This window comes from Xiphophorus hellerii, chromosome 1 (assembly GCF_003331165.1).
Source record: "Xiphophorus hellerii strain 12219 chromosome 1, Xiphophorus_hellerii-4.1, whole genome shotgun sequence".
NCBI lineage: Eukaryota > Metazoa > Chordata > Actinopteri > Cyprinodontiformes > Poeciliidae > Xiphophorus > Xiphophorus hellerii.
The window spans coordinates 11826064-11848134 of record NC_045672.1 but is presented as its reverse complement, the minus strand read 5'-3'; the positions used below and the strand labels follow the sequence as shown (position 1 = coordinate 11848134).

The following is a 22071-nucleotide window of genomic DNA, read 5'->3' as shown; positions in this document are numbered from 1 at the left end:
ATTTATTTTTTCCCCATCTGAAAACATGTTCTAATGCTTGTACTAGGCACATAAAACATTTGTTCTACATCAGACATCACAGATTTCTGATTTTTCAGTTCCTTGTTATCTTAAGATTTATGCTTATTGTCTTTTTAGTCGTCCAAATACAGAACAGATACAAGTTAATATACAAATACAAAGAGCTGGATAGTATTGAGTCTACATGAAAGCAGGTAATCAATACCCATTTGACTTGTGTGCTAACCACTGCCATGTTATACTATCACTTAATCTTTTTCTTTTTCTCCAGTAAGCAGGTTTAAGCCAAAAGCAATCCCAGTAATCAGTTTGCTGTACTGATGAGAGTATTTGGCCCAGCTACACTCATGTAGTTATCAATTCAATTCAGTTTATTTATACAGCACCATTTCACTGCAAATCTTGTCTTGGATGAATGTAATTAATTCATTAAAAAAAATTCTAGCCTTTTTTTTCAATTAAAGGTAAATAATTATTTTGATTTGTGTGTGAGGAGCAGCTGCTCTTTAAATTTGTATGTCTTTAGCATTTTTATATTAGCGTTCAATGGTTAGCATGAGTAAATGTGAGCCGCAGTCTCTGCAGTCGTCTCAGCAGTTTGACCTTGCGAAAATGTCAAACTTCACATTGAATGAGACATTTCAAACAAACTCCCAACATGTCTAAATGTGACAGATACAATATTATTACTTCAAAAAGACAAAGCAGAACTGCTTTGCTGTACTTAACTCACCTTTGCTCTGATCAACTTAAGTTTTTTGTTGTTTTTTTTTTTCCTTTTTTTTTTCTCCGTAGAGTTTTTGCGGCGTTAGTGGCTCGTATTTTTTTGTACAGTAGGCAGACAGGAAGGAGGGTGAGGAGAGGGGGGAAGACATGCGGTAAAGGTCGTCGGGACCGGGAATCGAACCCGCGACGTCCGCGTCGAGGACTAAGGCCTCCAAACGTGGGGCGTGCTAACCCCCTGCGCCACCACAGCACGCCCCTCAACTTAAGTTTTAATCACTGTTTCCTGTTTATTTGCATCTCATGCCAAGCTTTATTTTCAAACACCTCACTGATGCTGAAAATGGCTAAATCTGAATTTCTTTCACTCTGAAGAGCGTTGTTAATAGTTTGACTTGGTGCAATTGGTATTGGTGCATTCACTCATTGAAAAATAATCAGATTTTCCCATTTCAAACGGGCAAAATAAGCACTTGAATGTGTTGTATGTGTGGTTCTAAGGTTTTCAAATTTAAAATCACCCTAATAAAGTTCCCATAATTGTATTGCTGCAAAGATTGCTTTATGTAAAGATGTAAAGATGTTGAATAACTGTACATCTATTGGCTGAAATGTCGAATGACATTAGATTTTCTAAAACAAAAATGTCGTAGGCATTTAGAGGAATATGCTCTGAATGCCCTTCACTTAATATCTGACACTATCTGTTGTTTTTCTACACTATGATTTTGTGTGTGTGTGCCCTTTGATCAGGGTGTGTCTTAACATGTTCATGGGGGGGCGGCATAGAGGGAATGCCTTGAATGGATACACACACCCGCACTCGCATACACACACAGCACAGATTAACGGGGTAAGCTGCGCCTCTCATCTGGGATAAATGCGGTCAGAAAGAGGAACAGCTGAGCAAACAGCTCCAGCAAGAGGAAGAGAGCAGAGTGAAGAGGGAGAGAGAGAAGCAGGGATGATGGACTATTCATCTCGCCATAGTGCTGTGGATCGGTTGCCGCGTTGGATATGTGTCAGCTCTGAATCTGGAAAAATGGGAACTGGTGGAGGTAATGGCTTAACGTATACATATTCAGCTGCCAGTATGCCTACTTTTGATTGTGCTGATGGTCTGAAATAGCAGTCGCAAACTACTTTTGCCAAGAAAAGGGAAATGACTAGAAGTGCTGGAATGAACCTCTGTTTTTAATATTGAAGTAAAGACAGATAACTGTTCAGTCCACTGTTACTTTTTAAAGCAGCCCGTCATATTTTTTGATTTGGTTTGTTTGTATGCAATTCCTTACAGGACACCAGATATGAAACACTATATCTGAAACACCAAACAGATATAGTGAGAGGGGCGAGTTTTGTGTTTTACTGAACAGAAGCAAACTTCTGGGCAGCTTAGAAATTCCTATGACCAGATCCCTCGTGAAATTTATGTCCAAAGTGACTGAATTAGTGGGTATGATGCAGGTTTTATCAGGAGTGTTTAATCTGTCTGTGATTTTCTTTAAGTCACACTCCCAGCGAGAGTCACAGCTGCAGTTTAGGGCACCGGTGTTCAAAACCAGTTTCTTTTTCTGTGCACAACATGCAAGACTGTGATGTAGGCTGCCCACGTTTGCTTTATTATTAGCATCTGATGTCAAAACCGGGAGGAAACAGAATAATATTTGCCCAGAACTTCTGCAGATCATTGTCAGCAGGAACAAGATGTGATTTTAGAAAAGACTACAGGTGTGTGTTGACAAAGTATCTGTCGCTGTTCAGAAAAAAAATGAATAGGAAATGTTGCTTCTTTCAGAATATCATTGGTGATTGAGTTCAATGGGGTGTAAAACTTTTCCTTTAATGGCAATGCTTTTTTGTGGTTTTCTTTTCTTTTAATTTTGTAGTAAGTAGGACTGCAGACATCCAGCAACTTCTAGTAAAATGAAAACGGATGCAACAATTCACTAATACCACAGCAAGCTTTCTTGAAAAACTTAGCCAATTGTTTGTTTTTCCGACAAGCATCCCATACCCTCTTGTTTAGGATCAACAGTGATCCCTCTTCAACAACAATTTTACTATGTCAGTTTCACAGTATACAACCATATACATAATGTATATTTAGATTAATGCCAAAAAGGTCAAATACTTTGTTCATAATTACAGAATAATTTTTTGTAATTTTAGCTGGAGGAAAATGTTGTAAACATTGAGAATGTTTAACTTTACAATTTTGACCAACATGGCAAAAGAGGTTTAACAGCTCTGCTGTAAAATATATAATTGAAATACAATAAATGATCTGGAAATATACACATTACTCTGGACTCTAGCAATTCATACAAATCTTAAAACGGATAAGTGGGACTCAGTTGTGCTGTATACTGTGTGCAGTTCGGGTTGGAAATTAAAAAGATGTGTAAAAATCCTCTTATGTTCTTAGGGTCTTCTAGGATTGTCATTTTCTACACCCACTTTGCTGCCCAATTTAATTTGCTTGTGTTGAATTAGACCACCTTTTCAGTTTTGCTACAAGCTTTAGGAGTTACCAAGCGAAAAATTAACTGTTATTGCACTGTTTCATTTTTGGCACGTTGACATTTCTGCACCAGGATCACTGAACAGACTGCTATGCATAATTATACTGGCAAAAACAAGCCAATAAAAGATGCTCTTGTAAGTTTTTGCTCCAAGTGCAAGAAGACTCAGACTATGCAGTTTATTATACCAACACATATACTTTTGTGTTGGTATAATAAACCAACACAAAAGTTGGTTTTGTGTTGGTTTTAGCCTATTTTTTAGAAAATAGGCTAAAAAAAAAAAAAAAAAGCATAGAGCGCACAGGAAATGAGTAACTTCAACAGGATGGAAGAAAATAAAACGATTTCATTTAGCTTTTATGTAAGCTAAATAAAATGCTGCCTTTTTTAGTGTTTAATTGTAGGTCTCTTCTGCCTTCAATTGTTGGCATTGAACCTTTCATGCCTTTTGCTTTTGTTGGAAGAATATGCAATGACACCCCAATTTAAGTCTTTATTTTTCTAAAGTCTTTATTTTTCTAAAGCCTTGTAAAGGTAAACCTTAAAGGTAAAAAGAAAAGATATTAAGCTTAATTTGATCTTTTTTTCCCATTTTTTAACAATTTTACTTTATTAAAGTGATACAAGGAATTTTATGGTCAAAACGTTACATATGTGCAACCTATTGTCCAGCGAAGACTATTATGAACTACATTCTTTCTTCTGTCATACGCTGAGCATAGAACCTATGAGTACAGAAATCAGAATAGTTGACCATGAGAGAAGGTCCTAGCTCAAGGTTCAGGTCTAAAACAGAGGAACCCTGTTCATGGATGACACTGGAAAATCTCCTGCCTAGCAAAGCAAATATCTATGGCAAAATGTTAGTCATAACAAAATATAAAGCATAGAATTTGTCTGATCAAAGTATGAGCTTCATTATGTTAATAAAGCCAGTATGACTTATTGGCAACATCCTCTGGCCTCTGGAAAAAAAAACAAAAAAACATATGTCCTTTTAAAAAGCTATATTTTCAAAAATGTAGGTAGAGTATGTGCTGCAAATCCAACCTTCTCCACCTTCCTCTCAGCAGCCTGGAGGAAGAGTTCAAGGTTTTCAGCAAATAAAAGACTTTCTTTTCCCAAGGCCTTTCTGCAGGTGGTCAGTATGGGAATTCTTCTCCAGATAATGAGGATGTAAACAGCTCAATAAGGGCTGAAGCTGACAGTCTCAACAGAAACACAATGGTTTAATGGGCATAGTGACAGCCAGTTTATGAGGTGGAAGCCATCAGACAACCAAGAACGAGCCAGGTCCATTGCATAGACTGGAAGACATCTTGTCTTGGAGGAAGTATTGGGCTAGCATCAGGAAGAACAACCATCTGCTAAGCGCCCAGCACCAAGCCAGGATGGCTAGGATGAGGTTTGAGAAATAATAGCTTGACCAAGATCAACATCTGGGCAGATGGTGAACCAAAATTTAAAAAAGCCAAAAAGAGTAAAATGTCTGAAGAGAATGAGTTAAACTTGGTCTTGTCTGACTGGATTGTATAAATTAAGGTTCTGAAATTGCAAAAAAAAAAGAGGAAAAAAACACCGTCTTCTTGTCTAATTTTATGTCTTTTTAATGCCACATTCATTAAACTAGTGCACAGAGTTTTTGTCTATTGGAACCTAAGCTTATGCATATCATTTTGGGGAAAATAAGAGCGTAGTCCTGTTTTGTGACAGCATTGTCAGAATATTATGCCAGATGATGACTATAGCAAATAGCCTTCACTTATTTAGAACTTCTGAACAGATGGTTTTCTCTGCGCTGCAGATGAGGGGAAGCTGAAGGTGTGTGAGCACAGATGGTTGTCCATACCTGCTTAAACACATGCGTGGGCTTTTGTCTCCTGGTGTGTGTAAATGAATGTGTGTTTCTGCAGTGCTATACAACCCTGTGTGCTTATCCTGTGACAGCGGCAATCCTTTTTTTTTTTCTCCTGTTGGCACCTTTCCAGATTGGGGTTGGAGCTGATGGTGGTTATCAAATTCCCACAGGTTCACTGTCAGTCTCTTTACTATTCATGTCCATTATATAAGCTTCCTGCTTCCATCTCAGGGGGTTCTTCCTGTTAAATCAAGGTTAAATCAAATCAGTTGCCGTGTCCAAATGATTAGGCCTCACCAAATTTTTAATTATCTTGAGCAGCAGAGAGCTGATAAAAGAAATGGGGGATAGAACAGTTGCCCGAGGAACGGGGCTCTTTGATATATCGCTGTGGTTTAGTACGTGAGACACGATTATGTAAAGTTCCTATATTCTCAAAAATAAGGGCTTACATTTTTAATTAAAAAATTAGTGGGTTAAATTTTATCCATCAAATACAGTACCTTGTATTTACACCCCTTTGTATAACTACAAGGCCCTTTGCTGAATAGGTGGGCTCTATTTACTCACTGGATGACTTTTGCTCTAGATTTTATTTAAGTCTACCAAAGAAAAGGGGGCTGAAGAATGAATGCACACCACAGTTTTCAGATATTTATTCTGAAAAAGTCTTTTTGTTTAACTTCAGTTATATACTACTTTGTTAACTATCACTTAGCATCTCCGTCAAATACATTGAAGTTTGTGGCTGTAATATGACAAAATCTGAAACAAATAAAGAATATTTGTTTTCTTTTAAACATAAAAGAAATCTTCAGCAAAGATATATGATATTCTCCTAAAACACTTTGCAGAAGGTGATTTGAAAATAATTTTATCGTCTACTTCAAAGGATAAATTAAAAGTCCTTTTTCTTCTTGTAACATATCAAATAATTCAATTGAAATGTAGCACTAGCTGCTGAGATTTACTTCCATTCCTCTGGCAGAAAATGGCTCAATCTATTTTAGATGAGACATCAAAGATTAGATTTCCGCAGATTTGCTATTCTGGGAGTAAAATGGCCTCTGCAGTGAAACAGGCGTCTGATGGGAAATGCTCCCATAGCCCTGGGTCACTCTGACTTTTGGCCCTGTTGACATGCGGATATGGGGCAAGTTTCTCCAGCTGTCCATTGTTTGTGGGCTGCAAGACTGCCATAGGCATCAAGTCACATACTCACTTGTGCTGTTTACTCCAATCTGTGAAAATTGACAGACTTTAGCCAGATTTTTAGTGGTGAGCCTAATCTGCCGACACTCATCTTTCCCACATAATCTCAAGAATCTTCTGTAATCCACAGATGTCAAGAGTCTTTGTCAATAAGCCTCTGTGCGTGTGTGTGTGCGCTTAAGTCTGACTATGTAAGACCGATTCCTTTCTTTGCCATGTCCCTCCGCCACTCTTTACTCCCCTCAGCACTGATTACGAGTGTAGGGGTGGGTGTGAGAAGCGCCCCATGAGTTACATGTATTATTTAGCCAAGGGTAAGGTGGCAGGTGCTTGAGTGGTTATGCTAAGACTAGATCCTTGCAGGGGTCATAAGTCCACCACTTAATGTTTTTTTGTTTGTTCTTTTATATAGGTTCTTGGAGCTCCTTTACAATTTGCTAGTGATTGTAGAAAATTATCTTTCCCTTCCTAGAAAGACTGTTTGAAAAAAGTTGTACAAACAAGTACTACAAGTAAGTCTGAAATAATTCATACTCCTGGAAAATTCACCTTTATTTCATTTGTTTTATTTCTTTCTCTCTCAATATGTAACAATATGCACAGTACTGTATAGAGAAAAGGAAAATAAAATTAAGTAAAAGACACACACAAAGATTGGTAAAGTATCAACATCTCCAAAACCAAGGAGATACTTCTACAAAAACTCAAATGAACTGCTTACTGTCTGCTGTCTTTAGACAGTAAGTTCCAGAGACCATCCTCTGATCTTAAATGCAAGGATAACGTCAGGCATATTTTTTAAGGAGGCTGCTCTTTTTAAGTCAGCTTAAGTTGTTCAGGCTGATGACAAGACGGATAATCAATACGGTGGTAGGAGCAGCATCTAAACTCATGGAACTGGAATTCCTTATCATTAATGACCTATATAACACCATCCTTCTTAATACTGGGCCGAAGATATTGAGCAAACTTCTCACCATGCTAACAGCCTTTTTGTCCTTTTGCCATCAGGCAAAAAGTTAAGGAGCTTATTCTCCAGAACCACTCAATTCTCAATCCTCAAGCAACGAGGACCTTCAATTTTCAACATCCACCATCAGATACCCTACTCCCTTTAAGATCTTTGTTGAATGTATCAACATTTTACTTTTATTTATATTCTTCAATTTATTTATTTTTTTTATATCTAGTACTCTGATAGAATAGGATGACTTTTTTTTTTTACCTTTGGTTTTTTATATTGTATTGATGGTATTAGAACAAAACACCAAAACAAATCCAGATTTTTTATTAAATTGGCAATGAAACATTGACTTGCCTGATTTGACTTAGATATTGGTGTGTGCTGTTGAAGTGTATCCTAAAGCACTGCACCTCTTCAATTTCCAGAGGCAGTGCTGGGTTGACGGCTTATGGGCAGATCAAAATAATTAAGGAAATTAAACATCATTTTAGTGTCTCTCCCTAAGCTACTGTGTAAACAACCGGCAAAATAATTTGCCTCCAATTTTCATGCATTAAGCTGTGTAAAAGACAGAGGAAAGAAGAAAAAAAAAAGCATGGAATGCTTGTACAACTTTACACCAGCTGAGTCCTCAGCTTGGAATCTAACGTTGCTAATTGCAGTCATTAGCTTGGCTTTAGTTGAGCAGCTCAGATGTTATGTCGACACGGCCGTGCATGGTGACACATTCTGCTGTATTGTGTAAAATCATCCAGAGCTAACTGGAACACCACAGAGGGCTGGCTGGTGCAATTTGGAGAAGTTAATTAGTCTATTGGATGGAGCTTGTACCCTCCTGAGTATTGCCTTTGTGCGGTGCCCTTTTCTATATACACAGCCAAGCTAATGTCTTTGCCAATATATATGTCTGGGTATCTGTTTGTGTGTGCGTGTGAAGAATTGATGGACATGCGTACATCTGTTTGTATGTATGCATGCGAAACTCTGGGGGTCCATTTAATGAGGCAGTCATTTGTTTAACCTAATCATGCAGTAGTTTAAGCCACCCACTTCCCCTGGCACTGGAGTGCACCATATTATTAAAAGAATGTGTTTGAATTGCATTAACACGCTAACAGTCTCCCCAGCCCAGCTCCCCGTTTCCCTGCTTCCCTCATTCACATGCTAAAATGGTCCATCAATATCCAGCTGTCCATACGCCAGCCAAACATTAGCGGTGCCAGTGTCTGGGATGCACCAGTCTGCTGTCAGCTCTCAGTCTTTTGGGTCCATGTGGTGAAATATGCTCAGCCCTGAAAAGAAGCTGGTGGTGTTTTTTTTTTTGGTCCACAACATTCAACAAGAAGCCAAGTTCTCAGATTTCACGCACAAGCTGTCAAAAGCTGCCTCAAATAAAAAAAAATTTAAAAAGCGAGGCGGTAAGTTTGTACTGAAGCCAGGTTCATCTGAACGGGTTCTTCTCAGCAAAGGAAAAGCAAATACTTTCTCATGATTTATAGCAAATGCAATCAAATGAGTCGTTGTAAGCAGTGCCAATTTAATCACCAGTTTGAAATAGTCCATGTGCTGTGTAGCAGTGAAGTGATGAGGTAAGATAATTTCTTGTCTGTCCGAGTTGGAACAGAGATTTTATGATAGGAGCAACCTGCATTAAAGGTGCCACAATGTTTTAAATAAATGCATTATTAAACAGCTATTTACATAAAGGCAAGAGCAAAATTATTCATACTCTGACCATTTGGGATACAATGCAATTTATCAATTTGAACAACGTGTCTTCTCATTTGAAAATCCAACAAATTTGAGCTTATTGTATATCACCGGGCAACTGGGAACTATTTGGATGGAGTTTTATTTGTTAACCTGCAAATTCCATGGATAAACCCATTCAATAGTCAACACTCCTTGTCTGTACAAACAGCATATCTGTTCCTTTATTCACTTGTCTTCCAGGTTATAACAAATATCACTTTGTTGTCTGAAAGTAGACCAGATGTCCCTGATCATCACTCCTCGATTTGGAGTGAAAATATAGAAAATTAACTTAAGAAGGCATTAAGATGGCATAAGAAAAGTTTTTTATTTTTATTTTTACTTGATATGAACTGGAGTGACCCCCTCTAATTAAAAAGATAAACACGTAGGGTTATTACTGTAAGTTTTTCTTCAAAAAGTAATGAGTTTTCTCTCTTCTGTGAGTCTAATATTTTTTAAGTAGGTGCTAAATGTGCTTGAGGGAGTTAATTTGCGAATTAGTGTCTGAGTGTAACAAACATCTTGAATCAGATTACACAACAGGAGGCACAGACATCAGAAGGCTGCAGGATTTAGGATGAGGTCAACGGTTTTAGACTTCTCCTGCTTCATAATTACTGCTAAATGTTTTTGTAGAAGTTTGAAATGCAAGTTAATTTTTTATTCTTGATTTTCTAGTTTTACCGTATTTTGTCTGACGAGTTGAACAACGAAAGACGGAACCTGCTAGAAAGATGCTTATATGGAAAGGTCAGCATTCAGTGATGCTGGGAGAAAGTCCACTTTGACTCAAAGCATTCTTAAAACTCTTTTTAAATGTAGTCAGGATTATTGTAGTGATCCTGTTTTATTTTCTAAACATGGAAAAACCTTTAAAACAATCCAGACAGGATTATTTTTAATGAACAGTGGCATATTTCTATATGGTATAGGACTCTAATCATTCCCATCACTATGTTGCTCTAAGGCAAAGACTGAATTACTACAACAGTATTTTACCGCAGTGTGTAACACAGGACATGGGGATAAGCTATGGTTTCAGTTAATAAGGTTAGTTTTTTGTTTTTCTAGCAGAAGACCACTCACCCAGCAATAACTGAGAGTAAGCTTAAGATTTCTTGCAGACAAGCAATCTCAATGAATAAGTTGTTTTTCATGAGCCGTTGTTAGTTTTAGAGGCCTCTGGGTAGAAGGCTATAGTTGGTATATGTGCATTTTTACAACCAGCTCCCTCCTAAACAAACAAACAAAAAAAAACACAAAACAAGAAGGAAACGGAGCAATACTTGTTATTGCTGTCTCACTGTGTTTGCTGTTTATATTCACAGCTTGATGTTGCCTTGGACTCTTTTTACTAGTTCTCTATCCTTGAGAACTTGCAGCTCTGAGTCTGACATCAGGAACTGCCCATCTTCTGTCTGATACAATAAAAATAGAAGATCCCAGTTCTGGATAAACAGTCCTATATGAGGCGAAATTCTCAGATACTGGAAGAAGGATGAATAGTCAAATCTCACTTCCCTCACCTCACCTCCTTCTGTCTCTGTTAGCCTCATGAACATCCTGTTGCCGTATAATGATGATTATAGGTATAAAAATGATCAGAAGAAAACCTCCATAAAAAAAGACTTCCAGTGGTCTTCACCCTGCACCATTTATGGTTTTGTTAGACAAGATTTGATCACTCAGAAAACTTTGAGTCCCTGTATTTTTTGATGTAGACCATTATTAGTTTTCTTACGTTTATCAACTGCTTGCCAGTGATGCACTTGTTGGTCAGATGGGTGGACTTTATCTGCTCTTGATCGCCTAATGTGATACAGCTCTAAGGAATCTAAAGCTCCTCATCACATGATGATGAGAGAGAAAGCAGTGATAAAAAGGTGGTTTATTGACAATCAGTACTGTCACTGCTATATTCAACAATATTGTAAGTAATGTCTATTTCCATAGTATGGCACATCCAGAAAAAAATATATTAAAAGAAACTTTAAAAAGGCTATGCTTATTGGACAATCAGCAAGGGCTTCCATTCACGCCAGCACCATACTAACATAATACTGGAGACAAAAGAGACAGAAATAAGAAAAAAAAGTCAATAAACCAGAGCAGGAACACAAATACTCGCTTTGAATTCGCTCTTCAAGCATAATGGCAGGTACCTTAGATGGGTGTCTTGCTGTTCTCAGGGCACTTCACAGTGATGCATAATACCAGACAAGCATTGTCTTCTACTCTTATGAGTCATGAAAAGCATTTTTATAGTCAGTTGATTCTTAGTATTGTCCCCTGGGAGGAGGAGAGCCCAACTTTAATGTATGGAAAATGTAAAACTGCTGTCAGTCTCAACAGGAAAAACAAAAGGCCTTTCAGGTAAAAAAACCTTTAAAAAGGCAGGAGCAGTTTATAAGTGCCCACATTGCACATCCTACAAAGTGTGTCTGTGTTATTTCCTAAAAGTTCAAACACATATGGATATATATTTGTTACTGTTAAGTTGATGTATTATTGTAAGAGCAATAGTTTTAGTCTTCCAATATTTAAAGTGAAAGTGATGTGAAAAAGAAGAGCATCTGGCCATTTATTTCTAATTGAAATGAATATTAATGCTTGGGGCTTGGAGGCCAGATGAGTCATACAATTGACGTTGCTCGTTCCTTTGGGATCCAAACTGTCCAGTCAAGCTGAGGGCCAAATCAATGACTCTGATTCGGACTGCAGCTGGGGCTTCTCTGCAAACATCATCTGCTCCACTACAGGGGACACTGGCTCCCTTATTGAAATAAACGAGTGCCCATTGGATTGGCTGGAAGGGGCAGAAGAACGAGGAGGAACTTCCATTTCATTATAAACTTCAGCGGCTTGTTTACGATGAATACTGTTAGTTTTCAGTTACCTTTGTTGATGTAAAATGATGTAAAATCATAATTGTTGACTTGTACTAATTGGTACTTCAAACAGTTTGGGAATTTGTCATTGCAGGGTTTCCTTTGTTTTCGCCTTTAACATGCTTCAGTGTACAGTACATTTTGGGATTTTTTTTCCATAACCCATTCCTAACCCATTTTAGGTAAACAATATCTGAAAAGCCTTCATGTGAATTTCCAATTGCCATAATATATTTCCACACTTAAAATTTAGAAAGACCCCACCATATGGTGAGTTATATTATTGTGTGTAGCAAACTTTTTCACTTTTCTTTGACCAAACTATCCTTCAGATTGTAGCTGTGGTATAATTTGCTTTACTGTTGTACATTTCTAGAAGCTTATTTGTGGCTTCCACTCATAAATCCATTGTTTATTTACCCTTTGCTATTTCTCAGCATATTTCTGTGAAATATTGTCGTCAAGACAAGGATGCATGCCGGGAAATGTTGTGATATTTTACTTGCATCTTCAGTTGTACTTTGATTTTGAGTCAATACCTTTGAATATGTACTGTTGCACTGATATGTCAGTGTATCAGATTGAAAAGTGATGATGTTTGTTAGACTAATGAATGTTTTTGTTTGTCAAAAAGAATAAAGTTTTTAGAAGTGTAAATGAAGTGTCTCTAAGCATTATGATTGCCAGGAAGATGGATGCAGAGTGTCCAAGAAATCCATATAAGATGCATTGCCATTAGTAATATTTTGATATTGATCCTTTTAGCAGTTCTCTTAAGCACAGCTGTCAAGTCCAGTTCTGTCTGTTGAGATGTGCGTAGCTGTGAGGGTTAGCATGACTGTGGAGACATTGATCCTTTCATGTTGTATTCGATCTACGGTGTAGATCAATACACTGTAGATCACAGTAAATGAATCTGCCGTAGTACACTGGTCTTAAGATTGGCATTATTTCAACAAGGAAAGCATAGCAAACATAAAAGATGGCCTTAGGTGTTATTAATAATAACCCATATCCAGAGGTTTGCAAATCTATCATATCATCAGATTCACAACTGCTTCTTCTTGCTCATTACTGTATTTCTCCAGAAGAAACCATTGTCATTATTACCTAAAACAATTTCTTGTTCAAATTTGCTTCCTAATAAATTTGCAAATTAAATGCAAACAAGTAACGAGATATTACAATCTCCTGTTTAATTGGTGGACTTCAATAAATAGACTGCTGGCACAGAGAATCACATATGTAGCTACAGAAAGGTTTGATTTCCAGCAAACATTTTTTTTTTTGTTCTTGCATTAATAATACAAAATGTGCTGTGTTTGCTCATAAACACACAGCTACATAATGTGACAAGGCAGCAAAACAATGTTCGGTCAAAGCAAAGTAATAATGTGTAATACAGAGACTTTGTATTCAAGTCTGCTTCTAACCTTGGAAATGAGAGTAGGGTTTTGTTTTAAGAAGGACATTTCCTGTTGTTGAGCTGCTTTGTTAAAGCCATGCATTACAAGCTCTACTGTGTTGTTATTTCTTTGTTGGTTTTGTGGTTTTTTAAAAATGTTTCATTTATTTACCTGTAGCACAATCTAGCACTTAATAGCATTAAGCAAAGTAGAAACTATATTTCTTCCTGTTTCTCCAGGCAGCTGTCAGCATCACAATATTCACAATGCAAAGAGAAGGTTTGAATGACTTGTTTAGTTTGCTGCTGTATTGTACTTCCATCTTTTATCCTCCTTCTAGAGGCTTAAGGACATCTCTTTTTTGCTTTGTTTTTTATGTTCTTCAAATGTGAATGTGAAGGTTATTAATGTCTTTTTAGCTCATGTATGCTGTTCTGAATTGTTTGGGGACTTGCTTTTTGGTCCTGTTGTTCAACATCATTGTTCGAGTTTGCTTCTGAAATGTGTAGTTGAATAAATCCAAGGTTGCCTCCAATTTTAGATACATAACCTTTAGAACTAATTGAATCATTGAGCCAGTAATTTTACATTCTCATCCATAACCTTGCAGTCAGCTCTGTTACATTTTTGGCACTCACTTTGCTGCTTCTTTTCCTCACTTTTTACCCAAGACATTCTATGCTGCTCAAACTTGACCTTCTCTGAAGTGTTGGTCCCCTACTGAGGAGAAGACAGAATTATTTCAGGTCAGCCATCAATTTTTGACCTCTGTTCATCTTTGCTTTTTATCCAGAAGATTTCATATTGCCTTGACTAAGTTAGCTCTATTACACGGTTCTTTCTTTCACCATACTTACTAATCAAACTTTTACTTTCCTGGATAGTTGTTGATGCTTTAGTTATCAGAGGTGTGACCAAGTCACTGTGTTGCAAGTCTCAAGTAAGTCTCAAGTCTCTGTCCTCAAGTCCGAGTCAAGTCTCAAGTAAAGACAGGCAAAAGTCGAGTCAAGTCTCAAGTCAGGAACCTTTAATTTCAAGTCATTTCGAGTCGTTTTTTTTTTTTTTTTTAATAATTTGCAATTATACATAAAATTCAAATATTAGACCATTTGTTCTTTTTAAAATATGTATTTGAGGTTCATTTGTGATCCTCTTATTCATCTGGTATTCTTCAAATCTGTCAGAAGTAAACAGATGTCAGAAAATAAATTACCGCCTTTCATGAATTACATTTGACTTCAGTTTACTCCTTCTATTCATTAATAAACATCAACACTACAACAATCATAGTTTTCAAAAAATGAAATAAGTATAAATGAAGTTATCACAAGTAAACTCAGGAAGGTCTGGTGCATTTATTTTTCTGCTTTTATTTCTAAGTATGTTAGTTTCAGTCCTCCGTAAATATGGGACAGATATTCTAAACACAAAATTTATTTGGGACAGTCACTGTATTTGGTCTTTTTTTTTTTTCCCAGCAAAGCTATACTACTTGGAAATGGGTTCTGTGCGACATGTGACAGTCACGCCGGTCAGTGCATTAAGTCAAAAACAGTTGACTTAATGCACTGACTGCAGTAAACAATATATTGTCAATATAATTTCCCAACGTAGATGTCTTCAAATACACCAACCATCCTTAGATGATACTAGACCCGGCTCATCATCATGATGGGACAGAGAGACTCTGTTCCCTGTGTTCAGGTCCAGAATCTGCTTTCTGTTCCGGAGCCCCGCTCACTATCCACCGGCTTCCTGAGCTAACACGGTGCACATTATTTGTGGAGGCATTTGAAGGACCGGATTTATGGTAAATCATCACCAATTTAACCCGGAGTACACAAGCCAGAGGTGTGACCAAGTCACTGTGTTGCAAGTCTCAAGTAAGTCTCAAGTCTCTGTCCTCAAGTCCGAGTCAAGTCTCAAGTATAGACAGGCAAAAGTCGAGTCAAGTCTCAAGTCAGGAACCTTTAATTTCAAGTCATTTCGAGTCGTTTATTTTTTTTTTTTTTAATAATTTGCAATTATACATAAAATTCAAATATTAGACCATTTGTTCTTTTTAAAATATGTATTTGAGGTTCATTTGTGATCCTCTTATTCATCTGGTATTCTTCAAATCTGTCAGAAGTAAACAGATGTCAGAAAATAAATTACCGCCTTTCATGAATTACATTTGACTTCAGTTTACTCCTTCTATTCATTAATAAACATCAACACTACAACAATCATAGTTTTCAAAAAATGAAATAAGTATAAATGAAGTTATCACAAGTAAACTCAGGAAGGTCTGGTGCATTTATTTTTCTGCTTTTATTTCTAAGTATGTTAGTTTCAGTCCTCCGTAAATATGGGACAGATATTCTAAACACACAATTTATTTGGGACAGTCACTGTATTTGGTCTTTTTTTTTTTTCCCAGCAAAGCTATACTACTTGGAAATGGGTTCTGTGCGACATGTGACAGTCACGCCGGTCAGTGCATTAAGTCAAAAACAGTTGACTTAATGCACTGACTGCAGTAAACAATATATTGTCAATATAATTTCCCAACGTAGATGTCTTCAAATACACCAACCATCCTTAGATGATACTAGACCCGGCTCATCATCATGATGGGACAGAGAGACTCTGTTCCCTGTGTTCAGGTCCAGAATCTGCTTTCTGTTCCGGAGCCCCGCTCACTATCCACCGGCTTCCTGAGCCAACACGGTGCACATTATTTGTGGAGGCATTTGAAGGACCGGATTTATGGTAAATCATCACCAATTTAACCCGGAGTACACATGCTAACACGAAGTTAGCTATAGTCAACTATCTTACAGCAAAAGAAAAGTGCCACCTACCGATCTTTGTGAAGCTTCAAATGCCGGACAAAGTTGGACGTCGTGGCATCTCCATCCGATATTCTCTTCTTGCATGTTTTACAAGTTGCAGTTCGTTTTTTAGTCGAAAGTTCATAACCTACGTAGCCAAAAGAAATTACTCGCGGAAGCATATTCGAGCGGTTATTTCGTATTTCGTTCCCTGAGCTCTTTAGCTTTGCCGCGTTTTTTTAAACGTCCAAATCCTGTTAATTTGATTGGTTGTGCTGCAGCTACGTACACATACATACATAAGGAGAGAGGAAAAACATAGTGACGGTCTGCGCATATTGATACGGAATGAGTGAAATTAATTAATGACGCCACTTTATAAATAATGTGTTTTAAATTTTAAGACTATGAGTAAAAAATATCAAGTCTTTTCAAGTAAACAGCTTCAAGTCGAGTCAAGTCCCAAGTCAATGGCATGAAAGTCAAAGTCAAGTCCGAGTCTTTGAGCATTTTTTCAAGTCAAGTCTCAAGTCGTGATTTTAACGACTCGAGTCTGACTCGAGTCCAAGTCATGTGACTCGAGTCCCCACCTCTGACACAAGCTAACACAAAGTTAGCTAAAGTCAACTATCTTACAGCAAAAGAAAAGTGCCACCTACCGATCTTTGTGAAGCTTCAAATGCCGGACAAAGTTGGACATCGTGGCATCTCCATCCGATATTCTCTTCTTGCATGTTTTACAAGTTGCAGTTCGGTTTTTAGTCGAAAGTTCATAACCTACGTAGCCAAAAGAAATTACTCGCGGAAGCATATTCGAGCGGTTATTTCGTATTTCGTTCCCTGAGCTCTGTAGCTTTGCCGCGTTTTTTTAAACGTCCAAATCCTGTTAATTTGATTGGTTGTGCTGCAGCTACGTACACATACATACATAAGGAGAGAGGAAAAACATAGTGACGGTCTGCGCATATTGATACGGAATGAGTGAAATTAATTAATGACGCCACTTTATAAATAATGTGTTTTAAATTTTAAGACTTTGAGTAAAAAATATCAAGTCTTTTCAAGTAAACAGCTTCAAGTCGAGTCAAGTCCCAAGTCAATGGCATGTTAGTTATTCATTAACTCTCAGATTATTCTTCCAAGATTCATTATGTGTGCTCTGTTCTTGCTGAATTGTATCATTCAGCTTTTGTTAGAAGTCTTTTTGGTATTCTTTGTTTTACTTCAGACATTGCAGCTTGCCTAATTTTTCACAAACCTCAAAATGTTTTTCCTCATTTATTGTGTTGGTTCAAACAATGTAACCTTAAGTCTATAGTCATTTAAATTAAATTTCATCAGTCAAAATAAGTTTACTTAGCTCTTTGTAGATCTGTACATGTTATTTAGTATTGACTGGATTTAAAGGCAATAGAATGAGATGTATTGTGTTGTCTTAGCTTGGGCTTAAAGTGTAGCTGAACAATGTAGCAGAACAGTGATTCTGAATAATACCAAGTACAGCCCTAGGAAACTCACTTAATATGATTCTGATGTGGACCTGATGTGATTACTCAGCATGCTATGCTTTTAAAAGCTGTTGCCTTGTTTTATTGTGGGTGGTACATTATTGGATTTTGATGTCAAAACTAATGATAAACTCTACATGTCCAAAATCCAACTGTCTGATTTTTCTGACTCAGAACAGATCTTCTGCAGTCCTGCTAAGTGTTAAAAACTTGAAACTGGGCTTCTCTCTTCTATTATTCCATCCACTATGTAGAGCACCAGTATCGCTGGTGGAGACACAGCATCATACTACCCCTGCCATGATAATACAAAAGTGTTGGACTATTTTTTTTTTTTAAAACAAATGTGAAAACAAAATGCCATTAGCATTTTTTTTAAACATTGCCAGTCAAGTAGTTTTATGTAGCAAAAACAAAGGTAAAAATCATTAGAACTGAAACTAATGCTACACCTCTGAGATACACTTAAAGCAGGAAAACTTCTTGTTTCCTGATACAACAAAGCACCCTGACCGTTGGAACCCAAAACCTTAAGCTGAAAGGCCAAAACTTCCCACCATGTTTATTGAGTTTATGCTTACAAAAGTGATTAAAATGGCTAATCTGTCCCAAAAAAGTCTTTCCATCCTTTGCTGAGAAGATAAGAGGCAATGATGTGCATTTGGTTTAAAGTCTTTTAATCTTCTCGAGAGGAAGAATCTGTTTTGCATTTGTCAAATCAGTGGCATAATGGGGCTTTGCAGCTGGATCGGCTAGGTTGTCTGAATATCCTTCTGCTTTGTTCGCTTATGAATCAGTTTGAGGGCACTTACATCACATCCGCTGACACCCTCTCATGTTATTTATAGTTGATAGGGGGAATCATTAGCATTCTACGGCTTGTGTCGTTGTAGATCACTGATTTAAGTGTTGTGATGCTCCCTGACAGCTTCAGGATATGTCGCTGTGCGAGGAGTCTTCTGAGATGTTTCGTTTGGCAGTTTTAATTTGATTTAAGGTAATTGCTGATTTGCGTGGCTTTCAGGAACGAGGAGGGACTCACACATGTTTCTCATGTGGTCACCTGTTTGATCTAAACAGACATGAGCTGGATCTGAATTTTTATTTTTTATTTTTTTGCCTAACAGAAACATCGAAAAGTGAAAAGGAGAAATGTGTTACATTGATATAAAACATTTATAACAACAACGTCTTGATGTTTTAACATCTTTAACAAGTTATGGTTATTTTTTTAATAAAATTCACAAAGGATGTTCTTTACATGATATTACACTTCAGAACTTCTAAGTACCCAGACATATGGATAATCTATGATACTCCCAATGAAGAGGTATTATTATTTTTTTCCCTTTTGAGTTACTTTTTGTTCTAGTATCAAAGTCCTTCAATAATTCATAGTTTTAAGGTAGAATTTAATATTTAATAATGTAAAGTATAAGAAGATACTAAGTTGAAAAGAAAGCCTATTCCTTACTTTAAACAGTGTATCTACATTCTCCAAAACAAGACAGATGTGGGACAGTGTGGGGAGGATGTGAGAAAAAGATAATGAAGAAAACCTCAGTTGCCAAAAACTGCTGACTTGTTGTTCAAGTACTTAAGGTGAAGGACAGCTCAGAGTGACAGACAGTGATTCATGGAGGGGCACCTCACTTTAGAAGAGTGAACAGAAAGCCAAAGACATGTGGTGGGAGAAAATTAGAGATATAAAGGAAGCCAGTTTCAAAGCAACACTTTGACTGAGGGTGAGACAAACCTAAAAGGAGAGAAATCTTAAGAAATATGTGCTGTAGGATGTGTACTGTATATTTTATTTTAACCAAACCACAGAAGGATTCTAGACGCCGGCCACATCTTAAGCTTCTTTACAAAAAATATGTTCTCCTGTTTTTACTAGTGGCAACTTCTTTTGCTTCCTAAGCCCTACAGTACACAGCATGACACTGGAGAGATGTTCCCAGAGAGAGTATGAATGACATCCGTGAGTGGTAATAAACAGAGTTAGGAGTATAAGTTCATGGAAGACAGAAATATGAAGAGATGGCATGTAGGGAGGAAGAAGGTCTCTAGTGGTTCTTGATGCAGGTCAGCACTGTGTCAACACTGTGGGTTCACTCCGGTGACATATTTAGGGCTACCAACTAGGACACAGGTGTCGAGGCTGTAGAAAACAGACGTGTGTTACCAAAGGAGAGTCGCAATGATCGAAAACCCCAAGAGGGTAGTGTGCTTCTCCTTTAACCTTTGCTGTTTATGTCCCCCAGACCAAAGTCAGGTTCCAGACAGAATCAGCTTACAAGTTTCTAAGTGAAACACAGTGAGCTCAAGCTAAGTGTTATTCAACCTAAGAAATGCTCTGATTTGAACAAGTACAATATGTACATGAATGCAGACGCCACGCAGTCTGTGTTCATGACACTAAAGATCAGTTGATATTATCAAGAGTTTAAAGCTCTGTGCCCTCTGACCTATAGGGTGCAACATGGCTGTGGGTGGTTTGTGACCTGTACAAGTGACTGACTGCTCCATCTTTATGCCTCTGTCAGCTTACCATACTGCTGTTTTTATCTGCCTGTGTAAAAATGTATGTATTGCGAGATTAGCAGCAATTATAATAAATAAGGGAAACCATTTTTAGCATCTCATCTAGTGTAATTTAGAACTGAGTTCCCAAGATAACATGAGTCTAACTTCATCAATTGACTTGATTGTTATTTACTGAAGAAAACAAAAAAGTAATGTGTTATTTCCAATTGGATGTTGCCTTAGGCTTTTAAGGTGCATTTTATTCTCAGGGAGAAAGTCCTTACATGTAAAAGAAGAAATATTTCTGCCAAACGTTAAGATCTGATTCTAAAGGCAATTAATATTTTTTCTCTATTGATGTAACTATGACCTCTTGTGTTTTTAACAGCAGTGAGTCAAATAAGTGTGGAAAGGTAACAGCCTGAAAATGACAGTTGTACAGCAGCGAGAGGACAAAAAAAAAAAAAAAAGAAAACAAGTCACTTGGTTGAGGTCAGGAAGTTTCCAGTGTCAGGGCTTAAAGAAGCCATACTGCAGCTTTCTATCTACTGCTGCTGTTTACACAAAACAATGTGTTTTGTTGGTGGCAGGCAGAAAGACATGTTAACACAGAGTAAGCACTGCACTTAACAACTCCCTCCACTTCTTTACCTAGAAGCTCCTCGCAGTGACAGCTTATATCACCGTGTTTGCTGCTGGAGTTTTCTGTTGCAGTGCACAGGCTGTAAATGTGTGAAGGCCAATCTGGAAAGAAAAGCAGGCTGCAGGTGACTGCAATGAAGAGCATTTTGGAAGTTTCTTTAAGAGAACAAGAGATCAAAGAGGGATTTTAGCTGAGGCCTTCTGTGGTGTTTAATGCAATCCTGCGTTTCATTTAATAGTCCACTTTCTTCCATGCTGTGGTAGCTTGATTTTCTTGGTGGTCATTTTCAAAGCTATTAGTGACTTGGTGCTGGTGGCAGGAACCTTTGAGATATGAGTAGACAACAGAAGCCAAAGTGTCATCACTGACATTGGGCAGCAGGGAGTCTAATTTCCCTTCCGGGATTAATAAAAGCACTGCAGCTTATTCACATTATTCAAAATATATATCTATTCTATTGCCAATCCATGTCAAATTTTGATAGTATATTCAAAGCGAGCGATTTATGCTATGGATAATGTTAGATGTTTTTAGTGCCTCTGCTCACTTTCCTTGACTCATGGATTGTAAGGATGAAGAATAGCGTATGTGGTGAGCCGTGTCTGGCTCAAACCAGCGTGGAAAAGTCTGTACTGTATTTCAAAACATGAAGCGAAAACCAGTTTAATGTAAAAATGACAAAGAATGTCATAGATTTGCCTCTGCTGCAGGAAAAGCAGCAGAGGCTGCTTGGACTATTTGAACATCTGGTCTACTGAACAGTGTGGGATATATGGGTGCAATAGTTCCAAAACTATTGAGAGAGTTCAAAACAAATCAAGTAACCCTAAAATGACTTTGAATATGAACTGAAATCCAGCGATGGGAATCCAAAACTCGTGAAGCATGCTCCAATTTGTGTTTAGAGAACAGTGGAAAATCTGCATGAAATGAAATGTGATGTTATGCAGCAGGTGCAATGAAAAAATATGACTACAAATAAAGGCCTATGATAATTACCTTTAAATGGTTATCCTTTGTAGTTAACATGTAGAAGTTAACATGTACATCATCACATGTATGAGTGCACATTAGCTTAAACTTTTTTCTTACTTTAAAAAACACACGCAGAAAGAAAACCCATTCAAACAAAATGTTTATCACATGTATTAAGTACTTTCCTTAACTTTAATATTGTATCGCAGAAATATATGAGACATGTGCAGAAGAAACGGTCATGGTAA

At 37.4% G+C, this 22071-nt stretch overlaps 1 protein-coding gene across 1 annotated transcript in view; it reads left to right on the top strand.

Moving 5' to 3' along the window:
* The first annotated feature begins 1664 nt into the window (after positions 1-1664).
* The window catches only part of LOC116725577 (kazrin-like), an 86740-nt gene continuing 66333 nt past the window's right edge, over positions 1665-22071 (top strand). Inside the window, 1 exon segment of the mRNA XM_032571719.1 lies at positions 1665-1802. Within this exon segment, the coding sequence (XP_032427610.1) occupies positions 1709-1802 (94 nt within the window). The 5' untranslated portion in view covers positions 1665-1708.